The sequence below is a fragment of the Lotus japonicus genome, chromosome 1 (genome assembly GCF_012489685.1).
Source record: "Lotus japonicus ecotype B-129 chromosome 1, LjGifu_v1.2".
NCBI lineage: Eukaryota > Viridiplantae > Streptophyta > Magnoliopsida > Fabales > Fabaceae > Lotus > Lotus japonicus.
In genome coordinates, this window is record NC_080041.1 from 96,811,245 (window position 1) to 96,836,626 (window position 25,382).

At 36.0% G+C, this 25,382-nt stretch overlaps 2 protein-coding genes across 2 annotated transcripts; both read left to right on the forward strand.

Moving 5' to 3' along the window:
* The first annotated feature begins 583 nt into the window (after nucleotides 1-583).
* On the forward strand, nucleotides 584-4,740 carry LOC130728144 (uncharacterized). The gene is made up of 2 exons (XM_057579501.1): nucleotides 584-737; nucleotides 3,392-4,740. The coding sequence occupies exons 1-2, from the start codon at nucleotides 686-688 to the stop codon at nucleotides 4,489-4,491; spliced, it is 1,152 nt and encodes a 383-aa protein (XP_057435484.1). The 5' UTR covers nucleotides 584-685; the 3' UTR covers nucleotides 4,492-4,740.
* A 6,387-nt stretch (nucleotides 4,741-11,127) lies between these two features.
* LOC130728145 (brefeldin A-inhibited guanine nucleotide-exchange protein 2) lies at nucleotides 11,128-25,260 on the forward strand. Its single transcript, XM_057579502.1, has 11 exons — nucleotides 11,128-12,559; nucleotides 17,033-17,350; nucleotides 17,550-17,895; nucleotides 18,002-18,424; nucleotides 18,517-18,809; nucleotides 19,401-19,674; nucleotides 21,306-21,811; nucleotides 22,362-22,683; nucleotides 22,811-23,192; nucleotides 23,369-24,048; nucleotides 24,370-25,260. The coding sequence occupies exons 1-11, from the start codon at nucleotides 11,352-11,354 to the stop codon at nucleotides 24,979-24,981; spliced, it is 5,364 nt and encodes a 1,787-aa protein (XP_057435485.1). The 5' UTR covers nucleotides 11,128-11,351; the 3' UTR covers nucleotides 24,982-25,260.
* Nucleotides 25,261-25,382: the final 122 nt, after the last annotated feature.

A 25,382-nucleotide genomic window follows, 5' to 3' on the forward strand; every position in this document is an offset into this window, starting at 1 on the left:
AACAAAGTTGTAACATAACTGAAAAATTAGACACTCAAATGCAAACATGGAAAAATCTTGTTCATAACCAAGAACCTCCTCATCGAGCAGCATCATCTCTTGCAAGTATGGCACGTTTGATAACTCAAAACTCGAATTGGCCCAAAAGTCTCACAACTCTTGCTTACAACTTTCATGAGCAGTAAATGTCACCCTGGAAAAAATAAAATAAAGAAGTAAGATAACTAAAAAAATAAAAAAATTAGACACCCAAAAAAAAGTGACATTGGAGAAGTGTTTGGACACGTAGATTACGGGAATTGAGTTTGGTGCCCCACCCCTTAGGCTTTGCACCCCACTTTATTAAATACGGAATTTTTAAATTCCGTATCAATACGGAAAATAAAATTCCGTATCTATTTTAGTATATAATGAGTGGTTGAAAATGTGACACGCATGCTTAAATACAGTACGGAATTTTAAGTTCCGTATTCAATAGGGAGAATACGGAATTTTAAATTCCGTATTTGATAAAGTGGGGTGTCAAGCCCCATAGGTGGGGTGTCAAACCCAACTCCCGTAGATTACCCTTTTTATTATTTTCAAAATCAGAACCCCTTACTTCTCTCCCCCAATTTCATTCCATTCGCGAATGAAGCTCTCTTCTCCGCCGTAGTTCCTGTGCGTCACCACCGTAGCTCCGCCGATGTCCTCACCGTCGGAAGCCATCGTGAAGAAGCTCTGCAGCGAAGGCAGAGGTAAATTCATCCACTCACTTTCTCAGCGACACTTCAATAATCATAACTTGTCTCTGTTTTTTCATGCATTACACTATATATATATATATATATATATTCCAGTTTGATTCTACGAACAATGAAATCTCTGTGTTTTGCTTGAAATTGAAACCATGGAAGAAGTAAATTGCTCATTTGTGGTATAATTCACTATTTAATCTGATTGAATATCGTTTCTTCCATGTGAAATTAAGCGTGGAATTTTCCATTTTGATTGATTATCATTTCTTTTTCTTTCTTTGTGTTGGGTATCTGGCTCTGAACACTGATTGCTGGAAAGAATCTAGAGTGCATGTTTTGTTTTAGGCTTCAATTTCCTGTTTACTGCTTTGGTTCATGCATGGGCATCTTTTACACTAACAGTGAAAGCCAATTAAAGATAAGGAGAAGAAAAAAAAGTTAAGGTATTGGGAACATTTCAATTTTGCTCTTGGTTGTTATTAGGTTTATAGCTTGTTGATTTTGTACTGTTGGCATTGCTGTGTATCGACCCGTGCAATGTTGTAGCTAACGCATTAAGTATCCCGCCTGGGGAGTACGTTCGCAAGAATGAAACTCAAAGGAATTGACGGGTCCTGCACAAGCGTTGGAGCATGTGGTTTAATTCGATGCAAAGCGAAGAACCTTACCAGGGCTTGACATGCCGCGAATCCTCTTGAAAGAGAGGGGTGCCTTCGGGAACGCGGGCACAGGTGGTGCATGGCTGTGTAGAGAGCATGCAGTGTTGTTGCTGTACTGCTGTCTTTTTGTTTCATGTTACTGACTTGGCTCATTCGTTATTCTATTGTTTTATCACCATGTGGCTCTCATACCATCTTAATTATGGCATACCTTACTTTTCATTCTTTAAGCATTTATACCCTCATCTTTGTGTGTTTGTTGCCTGGATCTGGATTCGCTGCAGTTGAATGCACTGCAGTCGGCCTTAATTGCCGTCCGATCAATAATATGGCTCAGATTCATTTAAAGGTTATAATATTAATTTCATTAAATATGAATGGTCCGATCATAATCCAGCGGTTGTGGTTCTCTGACTGCAGTGAATGTTGGCAAAGTCGACAGGAGTGAATCCAAATCCTACTTGCCTCCTTACTTTTCATTCTTTTGTATATTTAAGATACTATAACTAGTACTAATTAAATTATTTCTTTCTTGTCCAATAAAAGCCCTTCCTTTGATTTTCTATTCTATTACGAAGTATTAGAATTCAATTATCCATTTAAGCAAAGATGATCAAAGGCCACAAATACATGATACCATAATAAACTATAGAAATCCTGCTATAACTTTGTCTCCTCTAATATATCTATTCTCAACTTTCTCCATATTAGCTTCTTATGAGTTATCACTTCAGCTTAGCTGAGATTAATTACTAAAGTGGGTAAAGGTTGTGAATTGTAATTTTTTGATTTGTTGTAGTTGTAGAATGTAGTACTCTTCATTCATGTTGTGTGCGTATGACATGAAGCACCGGTACGCAGAAAATGGAGCCGTATCCGTACCGGGTACGTAGTACGCACTGGGTACGTACTCAAATGTAATTCCAAACAACAACAAAAAGGGTACTTATGTCAAAGAAACTAGGGGAAAAAAGTACAACACATACGTCGATTTCAGTTTTTTTTTTCTGGTCTCATTCATCAGCGCCTTTTTCTTTTCTTTCTGATTTGTCACCTATGCAGCTATGCTATTTTAGTTTGATATATTTTCCTATTTTTTATATAAATTAATTATATATATGTTTGCGTACCCATACCCAGGATTTAAAGAACCATGTACCTCGTACCCGCACCGTTCCTGTTTCCGTGCATCTTCCCGTGCATGTTCGGCATGTCTAGTAATTCTTAAAATTTTGCTTTCCATCCTTTCTTGTCAACCTCAAGGATATATAACATATAATTATGCCTGAAAGTAATTTTTTTGGTTGCTTTGATTACTCTATCAGGCTTAGGAAAGTAGTTTTTGCTCATTGTATGGTTTTATCTCTCAATCTTGCTGACCAAAGTTGTGCATGCACAATAGTTTCTTTGCATACTTAAGTAAAACCATGAACAAGATGTTAGATGTGAGAATTGATGACTGTTATGAGCTTTTATTCACATCACTCTATGAATAAAGTTCAGGACCACTCGCTATTTTTGTTCTCTTTCTCCTCCAAATAAAACTATTGGGAGATGTTATGTTCTGTATGATTGTTTTATTTAGGTTCATTTATTGTGTTAGTGTCTTTTTTTTGGGCCTTCAATTTGTGGTAGTGTCTAATTACCATTTCTATCCTAATATTAAGCTGTAAATATATGGAAAACTTTGAAATTATACATTTTCCTTAAACCTGAAAGTTTGAAATTATGGATCGGTCAAAAGTCCAAACCATGATTGACCTTGATATTTATGCAATTATGCTGTTTGCTAAAAAGGAAATTTTATTTTCCCCTTGTAAATTTTCTTTCTTCTTCATTGCATTTAGATTCTAGAAACATTGTTTTAGGGTTTAGGGGAAACATCTTTCTTTATCTCCTTATTTTAGATGATATTATCACATGAATGAACAAAATTATATGTATTCCTTTTTTACTGTTGGAAATCACATATCTTCTCATTTTTGTGATACACAGGAAACAAAGTGAAGAAGGTAGAACGGAACAATGACCTTCCAGAGGTAGAAAAGAACAATGACCTTCCTTCGGATGTGCTTGGGATTATTTTTAGAGAACTAGATTTCGATGACCTCTTCGAATTTGCTGGAGTATGCAAGAGCTGGAGAATTGGTCATAAACATTATTTGTCCGATTTCATGAAATCTCAATCACCTTTCATTGTTGAAACAGCATTACTGGCTAATGAAGTATGTTCTTTCCTTAGTGTACCTGATCTGAAGATCTATCGCTCGACGATGCAGTACTTATCAAGATTACACTATGTTGGGTCTTCTAGTGGCTATTTGATCATGGCAGGTTTTGACAAACAGAATGAATATCTTTTGCTGAAGAATCCGTTTACAAGAAGAATGAAAAAAATCAGTACCTCTGCCCTTGAAGGTAAGGTGAAATTATGGGTTTGTCGTGCATTACTTGCTTTTGTCAAAGGTTCTGAGGAGTTTGTCATAGTAGTTTCAGCACTCAAACATTCTTCTTATGGTTTACATGTTTATCAGTCTCGAAATTCCTCTTGGATTTCATATTCAATAAGGGATCGTGTTGTGGCCTTAGTGGTATTGCACAATACTATATATGCTCTTACTTCCCAGAAAAAGATAGGGGTGCTTAGTCTGAATTCTGCAAGAGTAAAATTTCTAAATTTGAAGAATACTCCCGAATACCCTATCCGTAGTTTGTTTACTTCTGATGGGCAACTTTTAGTGCTTAATTTTGAGCCCGGGAGAAAATTGAATGTGTACAAGATAGACTTCTCAACCATGGAATATGTTAAGCTCGAAACATTGGGTGACCTAGCAATATTTTATTCATTGTACAATTGTCATGCATTGAGCAACCCAGGTAGATGGGGATATGATAGCAACTCTGTGTATTACATTACTACCGCTCATGGCAGACTTAATCCAGGATGTGAAGTGTATTCATGGAATAATGAACTGAAAAAACGAATCACTCGTGATGAGTTTGGAGCTCGTCCTCAAGGGATTTCATCACTGCTCTGGCGCGATTGGTGTTTCCGACATGAACATGATGAGGTAGATTATTCTCTTGTTGATTAACCTGCTTGGTGTTTCCGACATGAACATGATGAGGTAGATTATTCTCTTGTTGATTAACCTGCTTATTGGATGGACTCCATGCTGCTCGTGAGTTTTTTGTTTGGACATTTATCGATCCGTATTTTGCTAGTTTCTTTTGGCTCAATTGGGAAACACTTGTCGTGTTCTCTTTCAATTACTTATTTACTTATTTGACTCAATTGGAAACACTTGCCATGTTGTCTTTCAATTTCTTTGCTTAGTTTGTTATTTGACATCCAATTAGAATTCATCAATTTGTTATGTGATGATTAAATTTGAATTTTAAATAATTTAAAATAGAAAATGAAGAGATGACATTGGATGCATGTTATCCTGTCAATGCATACAAATTCAATTCAATTTTTAGAACTTAGAAACCGATATTATTTTTTAGTGTAATTTATATGCCTTGATAGTGTAAAGTTTATTTACACAGTTAACTAATTAGGTTGTAAGGATGTAGAAAATTAGTTTTTTACACAATTTAATTATTGGACGTGACCCATTTTTAAAATTTGATTGGTTTACTTGGTAAAAAGACTTTATAATTAGTGAATACTTTTTCTCCTAGTTTTTATAGATGCCTGTTCAATGACTTCGGACGATATAAAAAAATTCTTGAAATTTTTATTTGAAATCAATTTCTTTTAATACTTTATAATTTTCACTATTTTTTATAATTACACATGTAAATATTTAATTATTTTATCTTATGTCGAATTTTTTCCCTCCAAAAGGAAAGAGTCAGTAGTCAAATTGGTCTCTCCGTGTAAGGGGTTGACTACTTTATCTCTAAACTATATCGGTTAAGGGTGTGTTTGGTTTCGAGTCTGGACATTCGAGAATGGGTTTGGAGTCCTCAAATGTGGATCCCTTGCAATTCAACATGTTTGGAGAATCTGTTTTGGTGAACCTATTTCAACATCTAAAGTTGGATCTGAGCAGCTCAGGCTAGCTTCTTCGTCAGAGAAAAACAGTTCTCTCAGTATCTGCTAGGTCCAAAAAATACATTCCCTGTATACATTTTTCCTCCTTGCACCTTGCCTCTTTGATTGGAAGGGGAAGGGAGGGAAATGGAATCTCAATCATCATTAATTGTTGAAATTTTTAGATACTTATTTATTACCGGTTCATGGGATGGGAGGGGGGAATAACTTTTTTTTTTGGTTCATGAGGGGAGGGAAGAGATTTTATAATTAAAATTACTTTTATATATTTACTTGAATTTAACAACATAATATAACATCCTTTCTTCATCAATAATTATTCTGCATAATTTTAAGCCTTCGCCACAACCTCACAAACCAGAATTTTCGAGACCTTGCACAGTGACAAAAAAGAGAGAGCAAATGCACTATTAGAAATTGGGAGGCCTATACTCAACCACAAAAGCTAGCTCAAGAGTTGAGGTTTGCACTACCCTTATAAAGCTTATCTTGGCTCTATCTCTAGCCAATGTGGGACTTCTAACACACCCCATGGGATTAACAACGGGTGGCCCAATAATGGGAGGTCTCCACAACAAATGGATCTAGGATAGGCTCTGATACCATATTGAGAATTGAGAGAATTGATGAATTGTTATTCAGTAAAGTGAAAATTGAAATTGGTAATTTACATCAATTGCAATCTTGCTTTAAATACACACTCTATTAGTGTTAAAACTACTGCTAACAAACTAATAACTAACTGAACTACCTCTAACAAACTAGTAACAAACTAGTAACTAATCTAACTGCCTAACAAACTATTGTTAGTCTGTATTATGCACTATTAAGTTCACAAATTCATTACTACAAAGTGATCAAAATAAATTTTGCAACAAATAAGATAAAAATATGTCTACATTTTGTACATCATTTAGAATGAGAGTGGGGTTCTCACTCAACCCACACAGATTCAGGATAAGAAAAAGCTATGCTAACAAGATAGTCAACAACTACATATTGTGTCTAATTTCTAATTTTTTGTTGTCACATAAACCGTGACAGAAATAAAATGCAAATGGGTTATACCAAATTAATAGTAATTTATAATAAAAGAAAAAAACAAATTCTTTTGCATGGAATTGATCATAAACATTATTGGACCAATTTCATGGAATCTCAATCACCACTAATTGTTGAAATGGCAAAACTGGCTAAGAAAGCATGTTCTTTCGTTAGCGTACCTGATCTGAAGATCTATCAGTCAACGATGTAGTTACTTTTGTGGGTCTTCTAGTGGATATTCGATCATGGCAGCTAGGTTGGGACAAAAAGAATCCAAAACTCTTGCTGATGAATCCATTTACAAGAACAAAGAAAGAAATCAGTACCTCTCCCTTGAACGTAATTTTAATTATGGGTATTGTCGGTCCTTACTTGCTTTTGCCAAAGGTTCTAAGGAGTTTGTCATAGTGGTTTCATCATACACACGTTCTTGTTCTCATAGTTTGAGCGTCTATCAGTCTCGAAATTCTTTTTGGGTTACTTATTCAAAAATGACGGATCCATGGAAGGTTGTGGATTTTTTCGTTCTGCATAATACTATATATACGTTCTTAGTGACATGACAAAGATAGGGGTACTTAGTTTGAATTCTGCAAGAGTAAAATTTTTAGATTTAAAGAATACTATCAGTGTTTCCACAAGAGCAACCCTTAGGTTGGTTACTTGCGATGGACAACTTTTAGTGGTTTAGTTTAAGTTCAAGAAGTTATTGAGTGTACACAAGATAGACTTGTCAACCATGAAATATTTCGAGCTAGAAACAATGGGTGACCTTGCATTATTTCATTCACCACGCACCAACTGCTGCTATGCATTGAGCAACCCATGTGGGGATATGATAGCAACTCTATGTATCACATTGCTAAATCTCTTACTCCAAAATGTGAAGTGTATACATGGAATAATGAACGGAAAAAATGCATTGTGCGTGATGACTTTGGAGCTCCAACTCTTAAACCAACTACAACAGCCTACTGGGTGGATTGGTGTTTCCGGCATCTACATAATGAGGTAGATTATTTTCTGGTTGATTAAACCTGCTTATTGGGCACCATGCTGCTTGTGACCTTTTTGTTTGGACAATATTATTCCTATTCTTCCCTTTCATCTGCTAGTTATTTGACTCAATTGGAAACACTTTGTCATGTTGTTTTACAATAACTTTGCTCAGGTTGTTATTTGACTTTGGATGATGATAAACATCTTCTCTTTTATCTTAAAGTTGTAAGCTTTAAAGCCGATATAATTTTTGTTTTCTACATTTCATGCAAAGGTGTTAATGTCTTAACTTATTTGTTTGACTTATCCGTATTAAAAGTCATTTATAGATATATTATAGAGGTTCAATTACCTTGAATCAGCAGCTGGAGTGGATACCGATCCCTTGAATTACCGTATAAAAATGTTAATTTGAAATTAATTCCTTTTAATATTTTACAATTTTCACTATTTTTTTTTTCTATAGTTGACAAGTAAATATTTTATTATTTTATATTATGTTTAATTTAATTTTTCCCCTTCTGAAAACAAACTTGTCATACGTACACCAACATGTTTAAGTTATCTTTTAAAATGATGTTTGAAATCACGAAAATAAACTATTTGTGGCCTTAATGGGCATCAAGTAAATATAATTTATAAATTCTGTTATTATATTTTTTGATAAAATTATAATTTTTAAAATTTGTATAACTATATATATGAGTAAGGTTTGAAACCTCCACATATTCGGATCTGGATCCCTCATGTGTTAATCTCACATGACCATGTCATGTGAGAAATTTGGACCTTTAATTACCCTTTAAATGAAATCTAATTGTTAGTATTATTTTCCGCACAATTTTAATTTTCTTTGTCCATATATTCATTAAGGGTTCAAATTTGATTAAAATATAATTAATGGCTCAAATCTTCACATGCAACATGGTCATGTGAGAATTAACACATGAGATGATTCAAATCCCAACTTCTACTAGTTAGTTAAATCAATGAATCAATACCCTCCATTAGTATGTTGTTTTAACCTTGTAGGCGGGTCATGAAATCTACTTTTGAGACTGGTCTAATAGTATAAATAAGATGATCTTCCATATGGCCCACAAGCCTCAAAGACACCAAATTTTTGACAAACGATGATGTGTGTTTTATCATCTCCGCCAACCTTCACAAAATAAGGATGAGTTTGGTCTTCTGTATGGTCCATGAGGCCCAAAGAACTAAGTCTTTAAAGAAATCCAATATGTGTGTTGTCAATTCAGTTATCCTTTTCATAGAAAGAATAACTTCGATCTTTGGTGTATCCAAGAATCAAGAAGAGTGACAACACTGTTCCATGAGGATTTTCATGGAATAGACTGACTAGTTCATCCATGAAACGCTACACTCGCTTCGTATATTTTGCTCAAATCGGTACATGTAGATATGAACATCCTAATATTTATGGGGAAGAATTTTGAAGGAATCTGAGTCCATGAAGATGATTTAATGGTAGCAATATTGTAGGAGTCCAATATCAATGTAAGGAGGGTACTGTTTGATCAAGGAAGTTCCACTAACATCCTAAATACCCGAACTTTGAGAAGTTGAAGTTGAAGGAAGGACGTCTTTAACCTTTTGGGGGACCACTGGTGGTATTTTTAGGTAAAGGGTACAAAGAACTGGAGACACTATTCGAACAAGGTAATCAAATTAAGGCCACATGTGAAGTTCTTAGTTATTAAATATTGTTCTTCATATGACATAATTATCGGGCGATTGACTCTTTATCAGAAAAAATCTATAGTATCCATGATAAATTGATAATGAATTTTACTTTAGGCAATCCTACCCCAAAACCTCTATTAGGAGTGAGTTGAGAGAGAACCTCCTATTTTCAGTTGAGTTACATGAGATAAATCATTAGAACATAGTTTCTCATAACAAAACATCAAAGTAAAGAAAACATGCAAATGTACCAACAAGATGTAGCACAATTGGTAGATAATTGAGCTCCTTAACCATCTAGTCTATGGTTCGATTCCTGGACGGCGCGTATGAAAAAACTTTTGTTGGGAGAGGCCTACCCACTTAACGTGATCTCAAAGTCTCGAAGGATTAGTCTTATGATTGTCGGCTGTGTGAATACCTTGGGAAACCAAAAAAAAAGAGAAAACATGCAAATGTATATTTTGAAGTTAGTGGCTACGAGGTGTTCATGGATGAATTGTGATTTTCTTTTCACTTCGGCCTAAATATTAATTGAGTCCAAAATTTAAACTCGAATATGTTCCTAAACTTGAAAAAACCCAATAAAACACAAATTTAATAGACTTGAGCCAGAACATGTTAATAAACCAGATTAGGTGATATAAACCTCTAAAACTAAATGACAGGGGACCCAAGACTCCAAGAAACAAACTTTGGATCTCATTTTCTTTCTTATAATACTAAATAAATATAAAAGATGCCTGAATCATTATGAAATTCGTCTTGTTTCGGTTGGTGATTTAGTTTTTGACATATTGCCTAGTTTCTTCTTGGTTACATTTTTACATTATTTCATGTTTAAATTGTTCCAACTTAACCTAAAGCGTTGAATTTTCAAATTAATTGTCTTAATTATTAGAGTAAAATACACTCACCCCCCTCAAGGTTTGTTGCGACCTGAACCACAGAACATGAATCGCACATTCCCAAAGCTATATGTTCAACTACTTCTTGTGAACTTCACCCCCTTTAAGTTGCAAGCGAACGCTCTGTTGGTTTAAGATGTCGTTGGATTTTGTTAAAAAATGTGCTCCACCGCATCGTTGGGTTCTAATAACCTCCGATCCACTTCATATTTCTTAATTTTGTTTCTCTATTTTCTTCACCCATTTGTCTTACTTTTTGGGTCTACAATCCAATTTTCAAAATTTGAGGTATAAAGAGATTATTTTGATTAAAATTGAATTATTACCAAATATGAAAACACAAGCATGTTTCCCTATGTTCGAGATATGGTTTGTAAACCGGTCGGGTGTGCTATTGCAGAATTTGCATTTTGAATTTATGGAGGAAGACCGCGATTGAGAGAATGAGGAGGACTGTGATGTTTTCATTTTTAAATTTATTGGATTATATTGAAAATATTTTTTGAAATAATTGATTAACAATTTAAATAATAATTAATTATTAATGAAGAATATTTTTCGTCACTAAATTTGCATCTATATAAAATGGGGTGGGGTGTAGATTTTAGACAAGAATGGGGTGGAATGTAATTCTAACAAACCTTGAGAGGGGTGAGTGTACTTTACTCTAATTATTAAGTATTGTAAATATAAAATATTTGTTTGAAATTTCATCTTCTCTATATATTTTTACTTATCATAAATTTTGACGATACTTTTTATGTTACCGCATTTTAATTTATGTATTAAAGTTTTGTAGACACATAACTCAAATTCCATAATTTGACTTCCATTCCCATCCATGTGTTAGAGATTTGCACCCAGATCTGCTTGTAATACAATTTATCTGAAAGTCATAAATACCCCCATCTTTATTTAATTTTATGTGTATTGTACGTCTAAACCCAATAGGAAAAAGAGGGTATTACAGTCAATCCGCGTCAAAACTTCAACCTTCTAGCGAGCGAAAATGCGATCTCACAAGTCCAAACTCCAATCCAATCTCTGACTGCTACGATTAGATCCCAAAATTATAACTCGCGCTTCCACCGAGTCAACTCGCCGCCATTGACGATCCACCGTGAGCTCCACAAACTGGTTCCAGTAGGACCAAGATCATAGGCGAATCCAGAGGCCTCCTCCTCCCCCTTCCTCTGAGCCACTCACTGAGTCGCAGCAACTCGTCTTTAACTCGGGAATGGCTTCTTCGGAAGCCGATTCCCGGCTCAGCCAGGTCCTGGTCCCCGCGCTCGAGAAGATCATCAAGAACGCCTCGTGGCGGAAGCACGCCAAGCTCGCTCACGAGTGTAAATCCGTCATCGAAACCCTAACCTCGCCGCAGAAGGAGCTCCAATCGCCGCCTTCCGATGATGCCGCCGCCGGAGAGCCTGAGGCCTCCGTCCCTGGCCCGCTCCACGCTGGAGATACTGTTGAGTACTCTCTGGCTGAGTCCGAATCGATCCTCTCCCCTCTCATCAACGCCGCCGGCTCCGGCGTCTTGAAGATCGCCGATCCCGCCGTCGACGCTGTCCAGAAGCTCATCGCTCTCGGCTACCTCCGCGGCGAAGCGGATGCCGCCGGTGGCTTGCCGGAGGCGAAGCTTCTAGCGAGCCTGATTGAATCAGTGTGCAAGTGCCACGACCTGGGCGACGACGCCATTGAACTCCTCGTGCTGAAGACGCTACTTTCGGCGGTAACTTCGATTTCGCTGAGAATTCACGGTGATTGCTTGCTCTTGATTGTGAGGACTTGTTATGATATTTATCTTGGTAGCAAGAATGTGGTGAATCAAACGACGGCAAAAGCGTCGTTGATTCAGATGTTAGTGATTGTGTTCAGGAGGATGGAGGCTGATTCATCCACGGTTCCGATTCAGCCCATTGTGGTGGCTGAATTGATGGAACCTGTGGAAAAATCTGATGTAGATAGCTCCACACAGTTTGTACAGGGTTTTATCACAAAAATTATGCAGGACATTGATGGGGTTTTCAACCCAGCTACAACGCCGAGTAAGTTGTCCGCGTTGAGTGGCCATGATGGCGCGTTTCAGACCACCGCCACGGTGGAGACAACGAATCCAGCGGATTTGTTGGATTCCACTGATAAGGATATGTTGGATGCTAAGTATTGGGAGATCAGTATGTATAAGACAGCTTTGGAGGGGAGGAAAGGGGAGCTGGTGGATGGGGAACTGGTAGAGAGGGATGATGATTTGGAGATTCAGATTGGAAATAAGCTGAGGAGAGATGCTTTTTTGGTATTCAGGGCACTTTGTAAATTGTCCATGAAGACACCGCCTAAGGAGGCCTCTGCTGATCCCCAGTTGATGAAGGGGAAGATTGTGGCTCTGGAGTTGCTGAAGATTTTACTGGAGAATGCTGGAGCTGTCTTCAGGACCAGTGAGAGGTAGACTTTACATCATGTGCATTGCATTTTTTTTTATCAGTTTAGGTGAAGATATGTCTTAGTTTAATTTTGATGATAAACAACTAGAAGCTCTAGCTGTGGGTTTAACATGGTAATTGAAGCTGGTAAACATGACTACATTTTCTGTAAGTTATGTCAAAGCCAATCTCTTTTACAGTGTACCATTTCGGTTATTAACTAACAATGTAATAACAATAACCAAGCTTTATCCCAGTTGGTGGAATTGATTACATGGATCAAATAATGTCATTAGGTTCTATCTTTTGGATTGTTATCATGAAAATGAAATTATGGAGGGTCTTTTTGGAGAGTTTTTCTATAAGATATAGATAATCTGAAGAGAAGCATTTAGAATATATTATATTGCTATCGCCAGATTAGGCTTCAGAAGTTCCGAACTATTAAATCCTGGTCAGTCCTAGGAATTCCTTAATGGTATATACAGCATATTTTATGGTTTCTACTGGTAAAGAATACATGTTGAGAGACTTATTTTGAAGTTGATTGATACGTTCCCAAGTAAGGGTGATAGATAGCTGTTCATTATGGTGCTTGAAAGTCCAATGTAAAGGTCCCCTTTGTTACTGCTGTCGTCTCAATTTATGCCCCACTTTCTGTAGAGCTACATAATCAAGATCCCACGTCTACCAAAAAAATAATAATCATCAAGACCCTAATGCAAGGTACATATGATCTTTGAGAGACTAATTTCTGTAGTAAATATTCTATTGTTTTACCCAAATTTATGAAGATAAAGAAAGAAATGTCATCAGAATTCGCTTTTATTGATATATAAACTTGAAGTGAATAGCCGATGACATCCTTAAAGTAAAAATGGGGACTAATGTCAGTGTTCAGCTGTGAAAGGGCTGTTTATTTTGATGTTTATTACCTTTCTTCTGTACCCTTTAAGACAAGCATTCTGGATTTCACAAAGCTGTTAGGTATGGATATTTTGTGTGGTGCAACAACAATAAACATTTCTGCTCGTCAGGTGTAGTTGAGTACATGGACTGTTCTGACCCGTTTGTTGGTCAGGTCAAGGTAGAATAGGATAAGAGAGTTGGATAATGGCAGGATATGATAAGAGCATGATAGACTCTTATACTATCCTGCGTTTGAGGTGGACTGAAAAATGATAGGATATGATATAAATAATGAGAAATGAATGAAAATTCCATTCGAATAAAAAGTACATAATATCTTTTAAATTTAATTTTTCTAAATTTATATTGCTAAAACAGTAATTAATTTATTTTCATTTTTTATAAATGAGTCTATGTTTTGAAATTAACTAAAAGTATATTATTTTTATGAAATAGTTTATTTTTAAATTAAAATTATATAAGTAGAAAAATAGTTTTAAGTGTGTAATAACAGGTAATAGAGAAATTAGTCTATATTTACTATTAATAAATCAATATTTATAAGTTAGCAGTCTATTATATTGTTAGTGAATCATTATTTAATTTTATATTACTATAATATAAGTCACAAAAAAATGTTAACTAAGTAGTAGCAATGATAAGCACTAATTTATCTATTTTTATGAGTAAAATCAATATTTTTACCATTTATCAATTATTCTTTTTTTTTGATTGATTTTATATGAGTAACTAATAATTTTAACTGAGCGCTTCTAGAATTTGATAAATGATAAAATTAATTTGTTATTAAAATTAATGTTCTACATTTATAAATTATAACAAATATAAATATTGAAATAATTGTAATTTGGCGTGATGGTGAAAAGGAAATAGGAAATTGTTATCATATCCTGATGAGGTCTAACCCATCCTCCCCCTCAGGATAAATTTTAGATATGATGGACAAGATAAGATAAGGGATAAGATTTCGTTATCTTATCTTACGAGCGCAACAAACAGTGGACTATAGTAGGTAATGATCACATTATCATATTCTGCCCTCCAAACGAGCGTTGACTTGAGAAATGGATAAATAAGTCTTTATTTAGGGTAGAGCAATCCTCGCCTCTAAGCTAGCTTTTGGGGTAGAGTTAGGTCTTGTTCAAATTCAAACCGGTATTAGAGTCTATCTTAGATCCGTATATTGGAGACCACCCATAAATTGGTACACACTTCAGATGTCCAACCCGGGCGTGAGGGAATGTGTTAAGGTTCCACATTGACTAGAGATATGGTTAAATGAGTCCTTATATAGAGTAGAGCATTCTTTACCACTAAGCTAGCTTTTGGGCTGGAGTTAGGCCTAGTCCAAATTCTTATACGGATCAAATAATGCCGTTGACTTCTATTGAAAACAAGGTCTTTGGATAGGCCATTTGTAACTAAGTCCTTTTTAATGCTTTGTCTTAGAGTGTCTTGATCTGTTTTAGTTTATTTGCTGAAGCATCTATAGAAGCATAAATTAAAGTAAATTGTGGTGCATGGCACTATGTTGTGAAAAGCTTTCATGGTGGTGCAATAGTGTTCTGTGCTGCGCAACATTGATGACTCTATATTTTCCAAGATAGTCATACTTATGAAACAAAACAAACGGCCACGTATTTGCAAGCTTTGGTCACGCTTAGAATGTAACTCATAATATTACAAAGCAAAGGGGAAATATCATGGCATCATGTAAGATATTAACCTTGATTTGTTTGTCGTGAATAATGCACAAACCCACCAACCATGTGTTGAAATTCAACTTTTTATTATTAGTAGAAGAATTGGGGGTGGCAAGGATCAAACTCTGGACTACTTGATCATAGAGGTTTTGATACCATGACAAGAACCAATCATCCCAGATTATATTTCTAACAATAGCTATGGCATAAACATGTATAGGAATTATGTAACACATTATCCAAACTCATGTTAGAAATTTTAGTTGTAAAAGACTTTTTTTCTTTTTGACCTTCAATAGTTAATACTCTTTTGGTTGTCAATCCTGTTAGGATCATAAGTTTAGTTTGTAGACATTAAGCTGGCTATACAAGTCAGCCGCAATAGCAAAGTTTTCCTATTTCTAGGTATCAGTAAAAAATAAATGAATTAGTGGATGAAATGAATATGGTAAAGGAGAAATTCAATCTTGCATTTATATCAGCATTTTTAAGATCACACATCAGCTAGGTATATGGCTTAAGCACTCCCTGTAATGACTTGGGCAATCCTCTCCCCTCTGATCTGACGTGTGGGTTTGAGTTAGATCTACTCTATTTTCAATTCTAGCATGATATCATAGCTTATCCCAAATTTGATGTTTAGGCCACCACCTATAGATGTCCTGTTTTAGAATATTCACGCTTCAGATCTCCTGTCCTGGGCGTATCTGGCGTATATTAAGATCCCACGTGAGCTATGTAGATGGTCAAAGAACTCCTTATAGTGACTTGGAGAATCCTCTCTCTAGTTTGTTCTTAGTTCTACTTAGCAAGGTTGATTCACGAACTCTTAAGAGTTTACTTCATGTGAAAATAATATTTAAAAAACTATATTAATGAAGAAATACATAATAATTATATTAAAAATACTTTAATGGCCAAATCATACAAGGAAAAAGTTATAAAAACAAGTTTTTTTAACAATATAAAAACAAGTTAAAACCATACATAAAATTACTAAATATAAGTTCATAGCAAAAAAATTAACACAGGTTCATACTGTAAAAAAAACTGAAAATGAGCAAAAATCCAACTATTTTATGTGCCTGCAATTATCAATTCATAATTTGAAACTAAGAAGAATTTATATAAAAATAATAATGAAAATCGAGGGATTTGTAGACAATTTTAGTAATAGTCCAACAACTCACTCTTGTCTGCAGCAGGCAAAGAATACCAAAGGAAAAGAGGAAAAGGGACACGGGAGAGAGGGATTTGCAAAGGATATAAGTAATATGTCAGTGGCAATATCCTGAAATGCTGTCATTTCAGTAAAATTTGGGGTTTTCTCTATTTCTTGGTGAACTTGATACTGGACTCCTGAGTTTACTGGTATTCCTCAGAAAACGAGTTTATATGCACTGTAACTCAGATTTTGTCCTGTAAACTTGTTCAAGTTTAACAACCGTAGTACCGTACTAATAGGTGGGAACAGTGATATACTTTTCAGTAATATTTACATGCTTACTTCAAAGCTCCCTTTTGTCCTCATAATTGGTGATTCATTAGGAGTTGGAGTAACTGATCTAGTCGTGTAAACATGCTGTCCACTATCCGCATATGATTCATGCTGTGCTATTACATTTTTTGGTTATGGATATAGAACTTTTTATATTGTGATTTTTAGATCCTTACTATTGTATCTTGGAATTTCGTTTTTGTTTCTTATATAGTTTGAACTTATGTTTCATTATGAAAAGTGACAGTACTTTTTTTTCCAGTTTTCTGTGCACTACTTGGCACTTTTTTCCTCTAATTTATCATGTAGCTTTTTTGGATGAAAAAGATCACTACTGATGGTTGCATTAATTATGGTAAAGCAGGTTCTTGGGTGCCATCAAGCAGTACTTGTGCTTATCATTGTTGAAGAATAGTGCTTCAACTCTTATAATTGTATTTCAGCTATCATGCTCCATCTTCATCAGTCTGGTATCAAGATTTAGAGCTGGATTGAAAGCAGAAATTGGAGTTTTTTTCCCAATGATTGTTCTCAGGGTTCTAGAAAATGTTGCGCAACCTAATTTTCAGCAAAAGATGATAGTGCTTCGTTTTCTAGAGAAACTTTGTGCTGATTCACAGATATTGGTAGACATTTTTATAAATTATGACTGTGATGTCAATTCATCAAACATATTTGAGAGGTATGTTATGTTCTCTTTTATTTGATATACTTTATGAATCATTTGTTCTATTTTACATTCATAATATTGATGGCCTGTTTATTTGCATTTCATGTGATTGAATTGATTTTGTACACCGTTAATGCTGATGCGGGTGTGTTTGGCTTGATCGTCACTTAATATACTCTAAACTCATATTTATCGGTTATGTTCCTTTTAGGATGGTCAATGGACTTCTCAAAACCGCCCAAGGTGTCCCTCCTGGTGTGACAACCACACTTTTGCCACCTCAAGAGGCAACTCTAAAACTGGAAGCCATGAAATGCTTGGTTGCTGTTTTAAAATCGATGGGAGACTGGATGAACAGACAATTGCGCATTCCAGACCCTCATTCAGGGAAGAAAGTAGAAGCAGTTGATAATGGCCATGAAGTTGGAGGTCTTCCCGTGGTAAATGGGAATGGAGAAGAGTCAGTTGAAGGATCGGAAACTCATTCTGAAATCTCCAATGAAGCATCTGATGTTTCATCTATTGAACAACGCCGGGCTTATAAACTAGAACTTCAGGTAAGCAAATGCACAAAGTTTGAAGTTGTAAGCAGATCTGTGTTTCTGTTTCAACTTCAACTTTTCATCACCTATAATTATAAAGCTAATGCTATGTTTATGGCAGGAAGGTATATCACTTTTCAATAGAAAGCCAAAGAAAGGAATTGACTTCCTCATCAAAGCCAACAAAGTGGGTAATTCACCAGAGGATATAGCTGCTTTTCTTAAAGATGCATCTGGGTTGGACAAGACTTTAATTGGTGATTATCTGGGAGAAAGGGAAGAATTATCCTTGAAGGTAATGCATGCCTATGTGGACTCTTTTGAATTTCAAGGGATTGAATTTGATGAGGCTATCAGGACCTTTCTCCAAGGCTTTAGACTGCCTGGTGAGGCGCAGAAAATTGATCGAATCATGGAAAAATTTGCTGAACGTTATTGCAAATGCAATCCAAAAGTCTTTTCTAGTGCTGATACAGCATATGTTCTTGCCTATTCTGTAATAATGCTGAATACTGATGCTCACAATCCTATGGTGAAGAATAAGGTGCGCTCAGCTATTTTTATAAATTGATGGACAAATGATTCTGAAAGTTTTGGTGAGTTGATTTATTTCCTTTTATTGATTGAGTTATGCAGATGTCTGTTGATGATTTCATAAAAAACAATCGTGGCATAGATGATGGAAAAGATATGCCAGAGGAATACCTGAAGTCATTGTTTGAGAGAATATCTAGAAATGAGATCAAAATGAAAGATGTTAATCTGGAACCCCAACAAAGACAGGCTGTGAACCCTAACAGGATCTTAGGCTTGGATAGTATATTGAATATTGTGATTCGTAAGCGTGGCGAAGACGGTCATATGGAAACCAGTGATGATCTAATCCGGCGTATGCAAGAACAATTCAAAGAAAAAGCTCGCAAAACAGAGTATGTTCTCTAGTATTTTCCGATTATGTTGAAAAGATTCTTTTTTTGTTGTTGTAAATTAACCACTATAATTTTGGCATGAAGATCTTCTGTTGCCACCATTCATTCCCCTTCACTCTGTTTATGGGTTCTACCACTTTCACTAGTATTTATCTGTTGTATTTCATGGTTTATGTCAGTTTAAGTGTGGTGTATCCTTCTGAAATGTTCACAGTGGTGTATTTTTTTATGTTGATTTCTTTTGATTACTTTTATTATGCCAATTAACAGAAAACGAGAAAGGGAGAAGAGAGAGAGAGAGAGAGAGAGAGAGAGAGAGAGAGAGAGAGAGAGAGAGAGAGAGAGAGAGAGAGAGAGTGTAACTGAATCTGTTATTGTATTATTATGATTGATAGTTACAACTGTGAGTGAACCTCTATATTTATACTAGAAGCCAAGCTTCTTACTCAAGCTATTACTATTATACTCTAATACCAATTAAATCAAGTGTTTGAAATTTTGAAGTTGAGTTATTCTTTTTATTACTGTTTCTTTCGTAATATTTTGGGAAAAGATATATATCATTGATGTTTATTTGCTTACAATTTGTAGGTCAGTCTATTATGCAGCAACTGATGTTGTAATCCTTAGATTCATGATTGAGGTGTGTTGGGCACCAATGTTAGCTGCTTTCAGCGTTCCTCTAGACCAAAGTGATGATGAAGTTGTAATAGCTCTGTGTCTTGAAGGCTTCCGCTATGCTATTCATGTTACTTCTGTAATGTCCATGAAGACACATAGAGATGCCTTTTTGACTTCATTAGCAAAGTTTACCTCCCTCCACTCTCCTGCTTATATCAAGCAGAAAAATGTAGATGCAATCAAGGTTGGTAAATTTATAGTTCTTTTCTAGTTGACCTATGAACATTATAATTAGCTGAAGCCGTTATCATGTAGCAATTTTTGTGATTTGTTACTTTCTACTACACTGACTGTTAGAGATCAAGTGCCTTCCTTTCATAATGTGCACTTTTGACGTGTTCCTTGGCATCTTTCATGATTTGAGTTGTTTTGTAGTCCTTTTCCTTAAATGGATGTTTTCCATCCTTTTTTCGTGGACCAGGATTCTCTCATGTTCCCTCATGCTGACATTTTGTGTCCATCTCTCTCCTAATATGTATTAAATAGGTGAGACCCTTTAAATATTTATGAAGAAAGATAGACACAATGTTTGACTTGACTTTGTTACGTGACATGAGAGGATCCTAGTCCTTTGTTCATTGTTATCCTTGTTCGGTTGTGTAGGACAAAAGGATAAAGAATAGAGAGAAATTACTCTCCCTTTCAGGTGTTCAAAAAAATTATATTGGGGAAGAAAATATGAGGGGAACCATTATTTCTCATTTCATATCAAACTCACTTTTCTGTTCTGCTTCAAATTGAGGGATCGTATGGAGTTTTGTTTCTTTTATTTTAGAAAAGTGTTATTTACAATTTTATGTTAGAAGCTTAAATGCACTTTTGGACCCCCAAGTTTGCATTTTTTGCGATTGTTGACCCTGATCTTATTTTTCTATGAACCGAGCGAGACCCTCTCCAGGCAAAAGGACCAGCCATCTTCTGCATGCAAATTGCCTGGAGAGGGTCTCATTTCGTAGAAAAATAGGATCAGGGTCAACAATCGCAAAAAATGTAAACTTGGGGGTCCAAAAGTGCATTTAAGCCTAGAAATTTAATTGCGTGAGAACAAGTTTTGAAGGGTTAAATTTAAATTTTACACTCATAATCTAAACATGGAGAAGGCATCTATTTCTGCTCTACATCTTTTCGTATCATCTCATTGTGTCCAAGTCAATCGATTGTCTCAAAAACCTCCAAACATAGTCAAATGGCATTCATTATATATTTCTGTTTGTGGGTTTGCACAACACCATCTGGACCCTGACTAATAATTACTGCCCTTGATTAGATATGAATTCGTATTGGTTTAAGATTTTAGCTTTACGGTCACGTTTGAACTCATTCAGGAAATGTTCTCTTCAGAGTTCAGACTCAAAACTGTTTGTCCTGTTTTTGAAGCACTTGTTTATTTTTTCACATTGCTATACAGTTTGCTCAAAGTGTTTTGAAAGAAAGTTTTTATGGACTGCTTTGATATAGCTTGTACAAGTTTTAGCTGTAAATTCGATTCTGCTTGATGATTCAGTCCTATCTAAAGCTAAGCTCCTTGGATGTGCTTTCATCACTGTGTAGATACTAAAAAATATGGTCATCCTTTCTGTTGGAGTGAAATTACAAAACAGTTCTTCTGCAATTGTAATGATTGCCAAATTATAGTAGGTGTGTTTGTGAAAGTTTTCCTACCTTTGCTGAAAGTCATTCCGGGAATAAAAATATCTTAAGACACAACATACTTAATTGTAATGTATACTATGAATGCATTATACTATATCTGAAAGCCAATATTTATCTCTTGTAGTTGTGGATTTGACGATTTTTCATATGGATTGTTGATAGGCAATAGTTACTATTGCTGATGAGGATGGGAATTACTTACAAGAAGCTTGGGAGCATATCTTGACTTGTGTTTCCCGATTTGAGCATCTACATCTTCTCGGAGAGGGGGCTCCACCAGATGCCACGTTTTTTGCTTTTCCTCAGAATGATTCTGAAAAAGCAAAGCAAACAAAATCAACTATTCTTCCAGTTCTGAAGAAGAAAGGACCTGCAAGGATGCAGTATGCCGCTGCCACGGTGATGCGTGGTACATATGATAGTAGCGGAATTGGCAGTAATGCTTCTGGAGCCGTCACCTCAGAACAGGTGAACAATCTGGTCTCTAATTTGAATATGTTGGAACAAGTTGGAAGCTCAGAAATGAATCGCATATTCACTCGGAGTCAGAAGTTGAACAGCGAGGCCATAATAGATTTTGTTAAGGCTTTATGCAAGGTCTCCATGGAAGAATTGAGATCTCCATCCGATCCACGGGTGTTCAGCCTTACGAAGATAGTTGAGATTGCGTATGTATTATCTTCCTACTAAATACATGCGACCCCCTTGTTCTCTATCTCTCTCTCTCACAACTTTATCTTCTCTTGTGGCTCTTCGTGTTTGCGGGTTGGGGGTAGTTATAAATTAAATCTAAGTTAACATCATTTTTTGAGCCTTCTGGGAAGATGCTTTGTTGCCCTTGATGCTTGATTTCATTCGACTTGTTTGCCCTTTTAAATCCCTAAATCTCATGCAAAAATCATTAGTTGGGAAAATTGGTCACTTGAACTAGTTTCCTGTCCATTTCCTGTAAATAACATGTGGGGTTGCTTGTGAGAGACCAATATTTGAATGGTAAAATTAATTTGCAAGTGCAAGGTTCTTACTTTTTATTGATGAGGGGAACTTACACGTTCCTTCAAAGATGAAGTTGGGAAGGGGTAATCGATCTGGCAAAAACTTTTGGGGTAGAGCATTGAGCTTATCTTCTTATGACTTTGTTTTTCATGATTCAATTGATGTTTATTCGCTGCTGTCAAAATTACGTTGTTCGACTTTGACACAATTATTCTGTAACAGGCACTATAATATGAACCGTATCAGGCTTGTGTGGTCAAGCATCTGGCATGTTCTTTCAGATTTCTTTGTAACCATTGGTTGTTCAGGAAACCTTTCAATCGCAATTTTCGCAATGGATTCCTTGCGTCAGTTGTCAATGAAATTTCTTGAGCGGGAAGAGTTGGCTAATTATAATTTTCAAAATGAATTTATGAAGCCTTTCGTCATTGTTATGCGAAAGAGTAGTGCTGTAGAAATTAGAGAACTTATTATCAGATGTGTCTCTCAAATGGTCTTATCTCGTGTCAACAATGTCAAGTCAGGATGGAAGAGCATGTTCATGGTAGGGCCGCTCAATTTTTGTTTTCTGTATAGCTTCAATATATACAGAAAATGTTTTTGTTTTGATTTGATCCGTACAGAATAGACATCTTTTATTTTCTGCTCATTGTTTGTGGACTTGGTTTCAGGTATTCACAACAGCAGCATATGATGAGCACAAAAACATTGTACTCTTGGCTTTTGAGATTATTGAGAAGATTATTCGAGATTACTTTCCACACATCACTGAGACTGAAACAACTACCTTTACAGATTGTGTGAATTGTCTAATTGCATTCACCAATAGTAGATTTAACAAAGAGATTAGCCTAAATGCCATTGCTTTCCTTCGATTTTGTGCAACAAAACTGGCAGAAGGAGACCTTGGCTCTTCATCAAGGAATAAGGACAAGGAAACTTCTGGAAAGATTTCTGCACCTTCACCTCGAACAGGAAAAGAGGGGAAACAAGATAATGGAGAAGTGTCAGACAAGGATGATCATCTCTATTTCTGGTTTCCTTTGTTGGCTGGTAAGGACATTGTATTAAGTTTGTCCGAGCATGAATTGGAGCAATAATTGTTAGCCTATGTTTCTTAACTTGATTAAATGAGTAGTGCTTAATACTATCTAATTTCCACCACCCTTGTTTCATGATGTAACAAGTTTAGCTGGTTAAATTTATACTTACACATGGTCTATGTGCAGGTTTGTCTGAGCTAAGCTTTGACCCAAGGTCTGAGATAAGGCAGAGCGCTTTGCAAGTCCTATTTGAAACCTTACGCAACCATGGCCACCTCTTTTCACTGCCTTTATGGGAACGAGTTTTTGAATCAGTCTTATTTCCAATATTTGATTATGTTCGTCATGCTATTGATCCTTCAGGGAGTAGCTCCCCGGTCAATGAAGTAGAAACTGATGGTGAGCTTGACCAAGATGCATGGCTTTACGAGACATGCACATTAGCTCTCCAATTAGTGGTTGATCTTTTTGTCAACTTCTATAATACTGTTAATCCACTTTTAAGAAAGGTGTTGATGCTCCTTGTAAGCTTTATAAAGCGCCCTCATCAAAGTCTGGCTGGCATTGGTATTGCTGCATTTGTTCGATTGATGAGTAATGCTGGGGAGCTGTTTTCTGATGAAAAGTGGTTAGAAGTGGTTTTGTCACTAAAAGATGCAGCGAATGCAACACTCCCTAACTTTTCATTCCTTGACAGTGGAGACTTTGTGACTAGAAATCATGAACAGACTTCAACAGATGAAGATGAGAATGATCCTGCTAAGTCTGACTCACCTGATAATTTAGAAAGCCTGAGGAATCGTCATCTTTTTGCATTTTTATCTGATGCAAAATGCCGAGCTGCTGTCCAGCTTTTATTGATTCAGGTATATTTTATTATATTCCTCGAAACCATGTTAAAATACCTAATACGAAGAATGCAACGTTTTGCCTTGACCCAATGAATGTAGAGGAAGAAGCAGTAGCAGATGTTTTACTTAAATGATGTTTTTTTAGTGTTTTCGTGGAAATTTGATACAAATTTATTAGTCTTTATCTCTCCATTTTATGCACTAATAAGGTGGAAACATATTTCCCATTCAAAACCTGATTTCCATGCATAATGTAAACTGACAGCCAGTTATGTCTGCCATAAAAGATGTATCTTGTTTTTGGAAGATGATTTAACACTCAGCTAAAATTGGCAGGCGGTGACGGAGATCTACAACATGTACCGTTTTCAACTTTCAGCAAAAGCCATGCTAGTCCTGTTTGATGCTTTGCATGATGTGGCATTACATGCTCACAAGATTAACAGCAATACTATTTTACGTTTCAAGTTACAAGAGTTTGGCTCCATGACCCAAATGCAAGACCCTCCATTGTTGCGCCTTGAGAATGAGTCCTACCAAATATGCCTCACATTTTTACAGAACCTCATTGTGGATAAACCTCCTTGTTTTGAGGAGGCTGAGGTTGAGACTCAACTAGTTCGTCTTTGTCACGAGGTATTGGAGTTTTACATTGAAGTTGCAGGTTTTCGACAAGCATCTGAATCTTCTCTTGGTAGACGCCAACATTGGTTTATTCCTCTAGGCTCTGGGAAGCGGAGAGAATTGGCTGCGCGTGCACCACTTGTTGTGGCTACTCTCCAGGCTATTAATCATTTGGGAGAAATTTCTTTTGAGAAGAACCTGCCACATCTTTTCCCTCTCCTCTCAAGCTTGATAAGTTGTGAACATGGGTCAACTGAGGTCCAGGTAGCTCTCAGTGATATGCTAAGTTTATCAGTTGGTCCTCTTTTGCTACGGTCATGTTAATCGTTTGGGTAAGATACACCCTGCATTTTGAGATGCGGGTTATTTTTTCTGAATCTTTTTGTTCATATTTCTGTCCTCTCTTTTGCCTTGGATTACTTCACAGAAAAACAGTTTCATAGTGGATCAAAAAATTGTAGTGATTGTTGTGTTCAGATATAGCTTCAATTTCTACATTTTAGAAGCCTAGCTTTTCCAATCAGAATTCATATGTATTACCAGGAGGATTGGTCTTGTATGCTTAACTTTCCCCATTTTTGAAAAGAATGAATTTTTTATCAAGTCCTCCTGTATAATGTTTTTGTCAAGTTTGATGATGTTCTTGTTACATGGTGATTAATTTACTGGCTGTGGTGCAAAGAGTTCTATTGCTGAAGTTGCTGTTTACAAGCATTTGTGCCTAA

What these genes read in the sequence shown, in the direction of transcription:
- LOC130728145 (XM_057579502.1), top strand. Translation starts at nt 11,352, where the DNA reads ATGGCTTCTTCGGAAGCCGATTCCCGGCTCAGCCAGGTCCTGGTCCCC. An exon ending in CTTATAAACTAGAACTTCAG is followed by an intron (nt 17,896 to 18,001) that starts GTAAGCAAATGC and finishes TGTTTATGGCAG; the next exon opens with GAAGGTATATCACTTTTCAA. An exon ending in TCCAGCTTTTATTGATTCAG is followed by an intron (nt 24,049 to 24,369) that starts GTATATTTTATT and finishes TAAAATTGGCAG; the next exon opens with GCGGTGACGGAGATCTACAA.
- LOC130728144 (XM_057579501.1), top strand. Translation starts at nt 686, where the DNA reads ATGTCCTCACCGTCGGAAGCCATCGTGAAGAAGCTCTGCAGCGAAGGC. An exon ending in GCTCTGCAGCGAAGGCAGAG is followed by an intron (nt 738 to 3,391) that starts GTAAATTCATCC and finishes TGTGATACACAG; the next exon opens with GAAACAAAGTGAAGAAGGTA.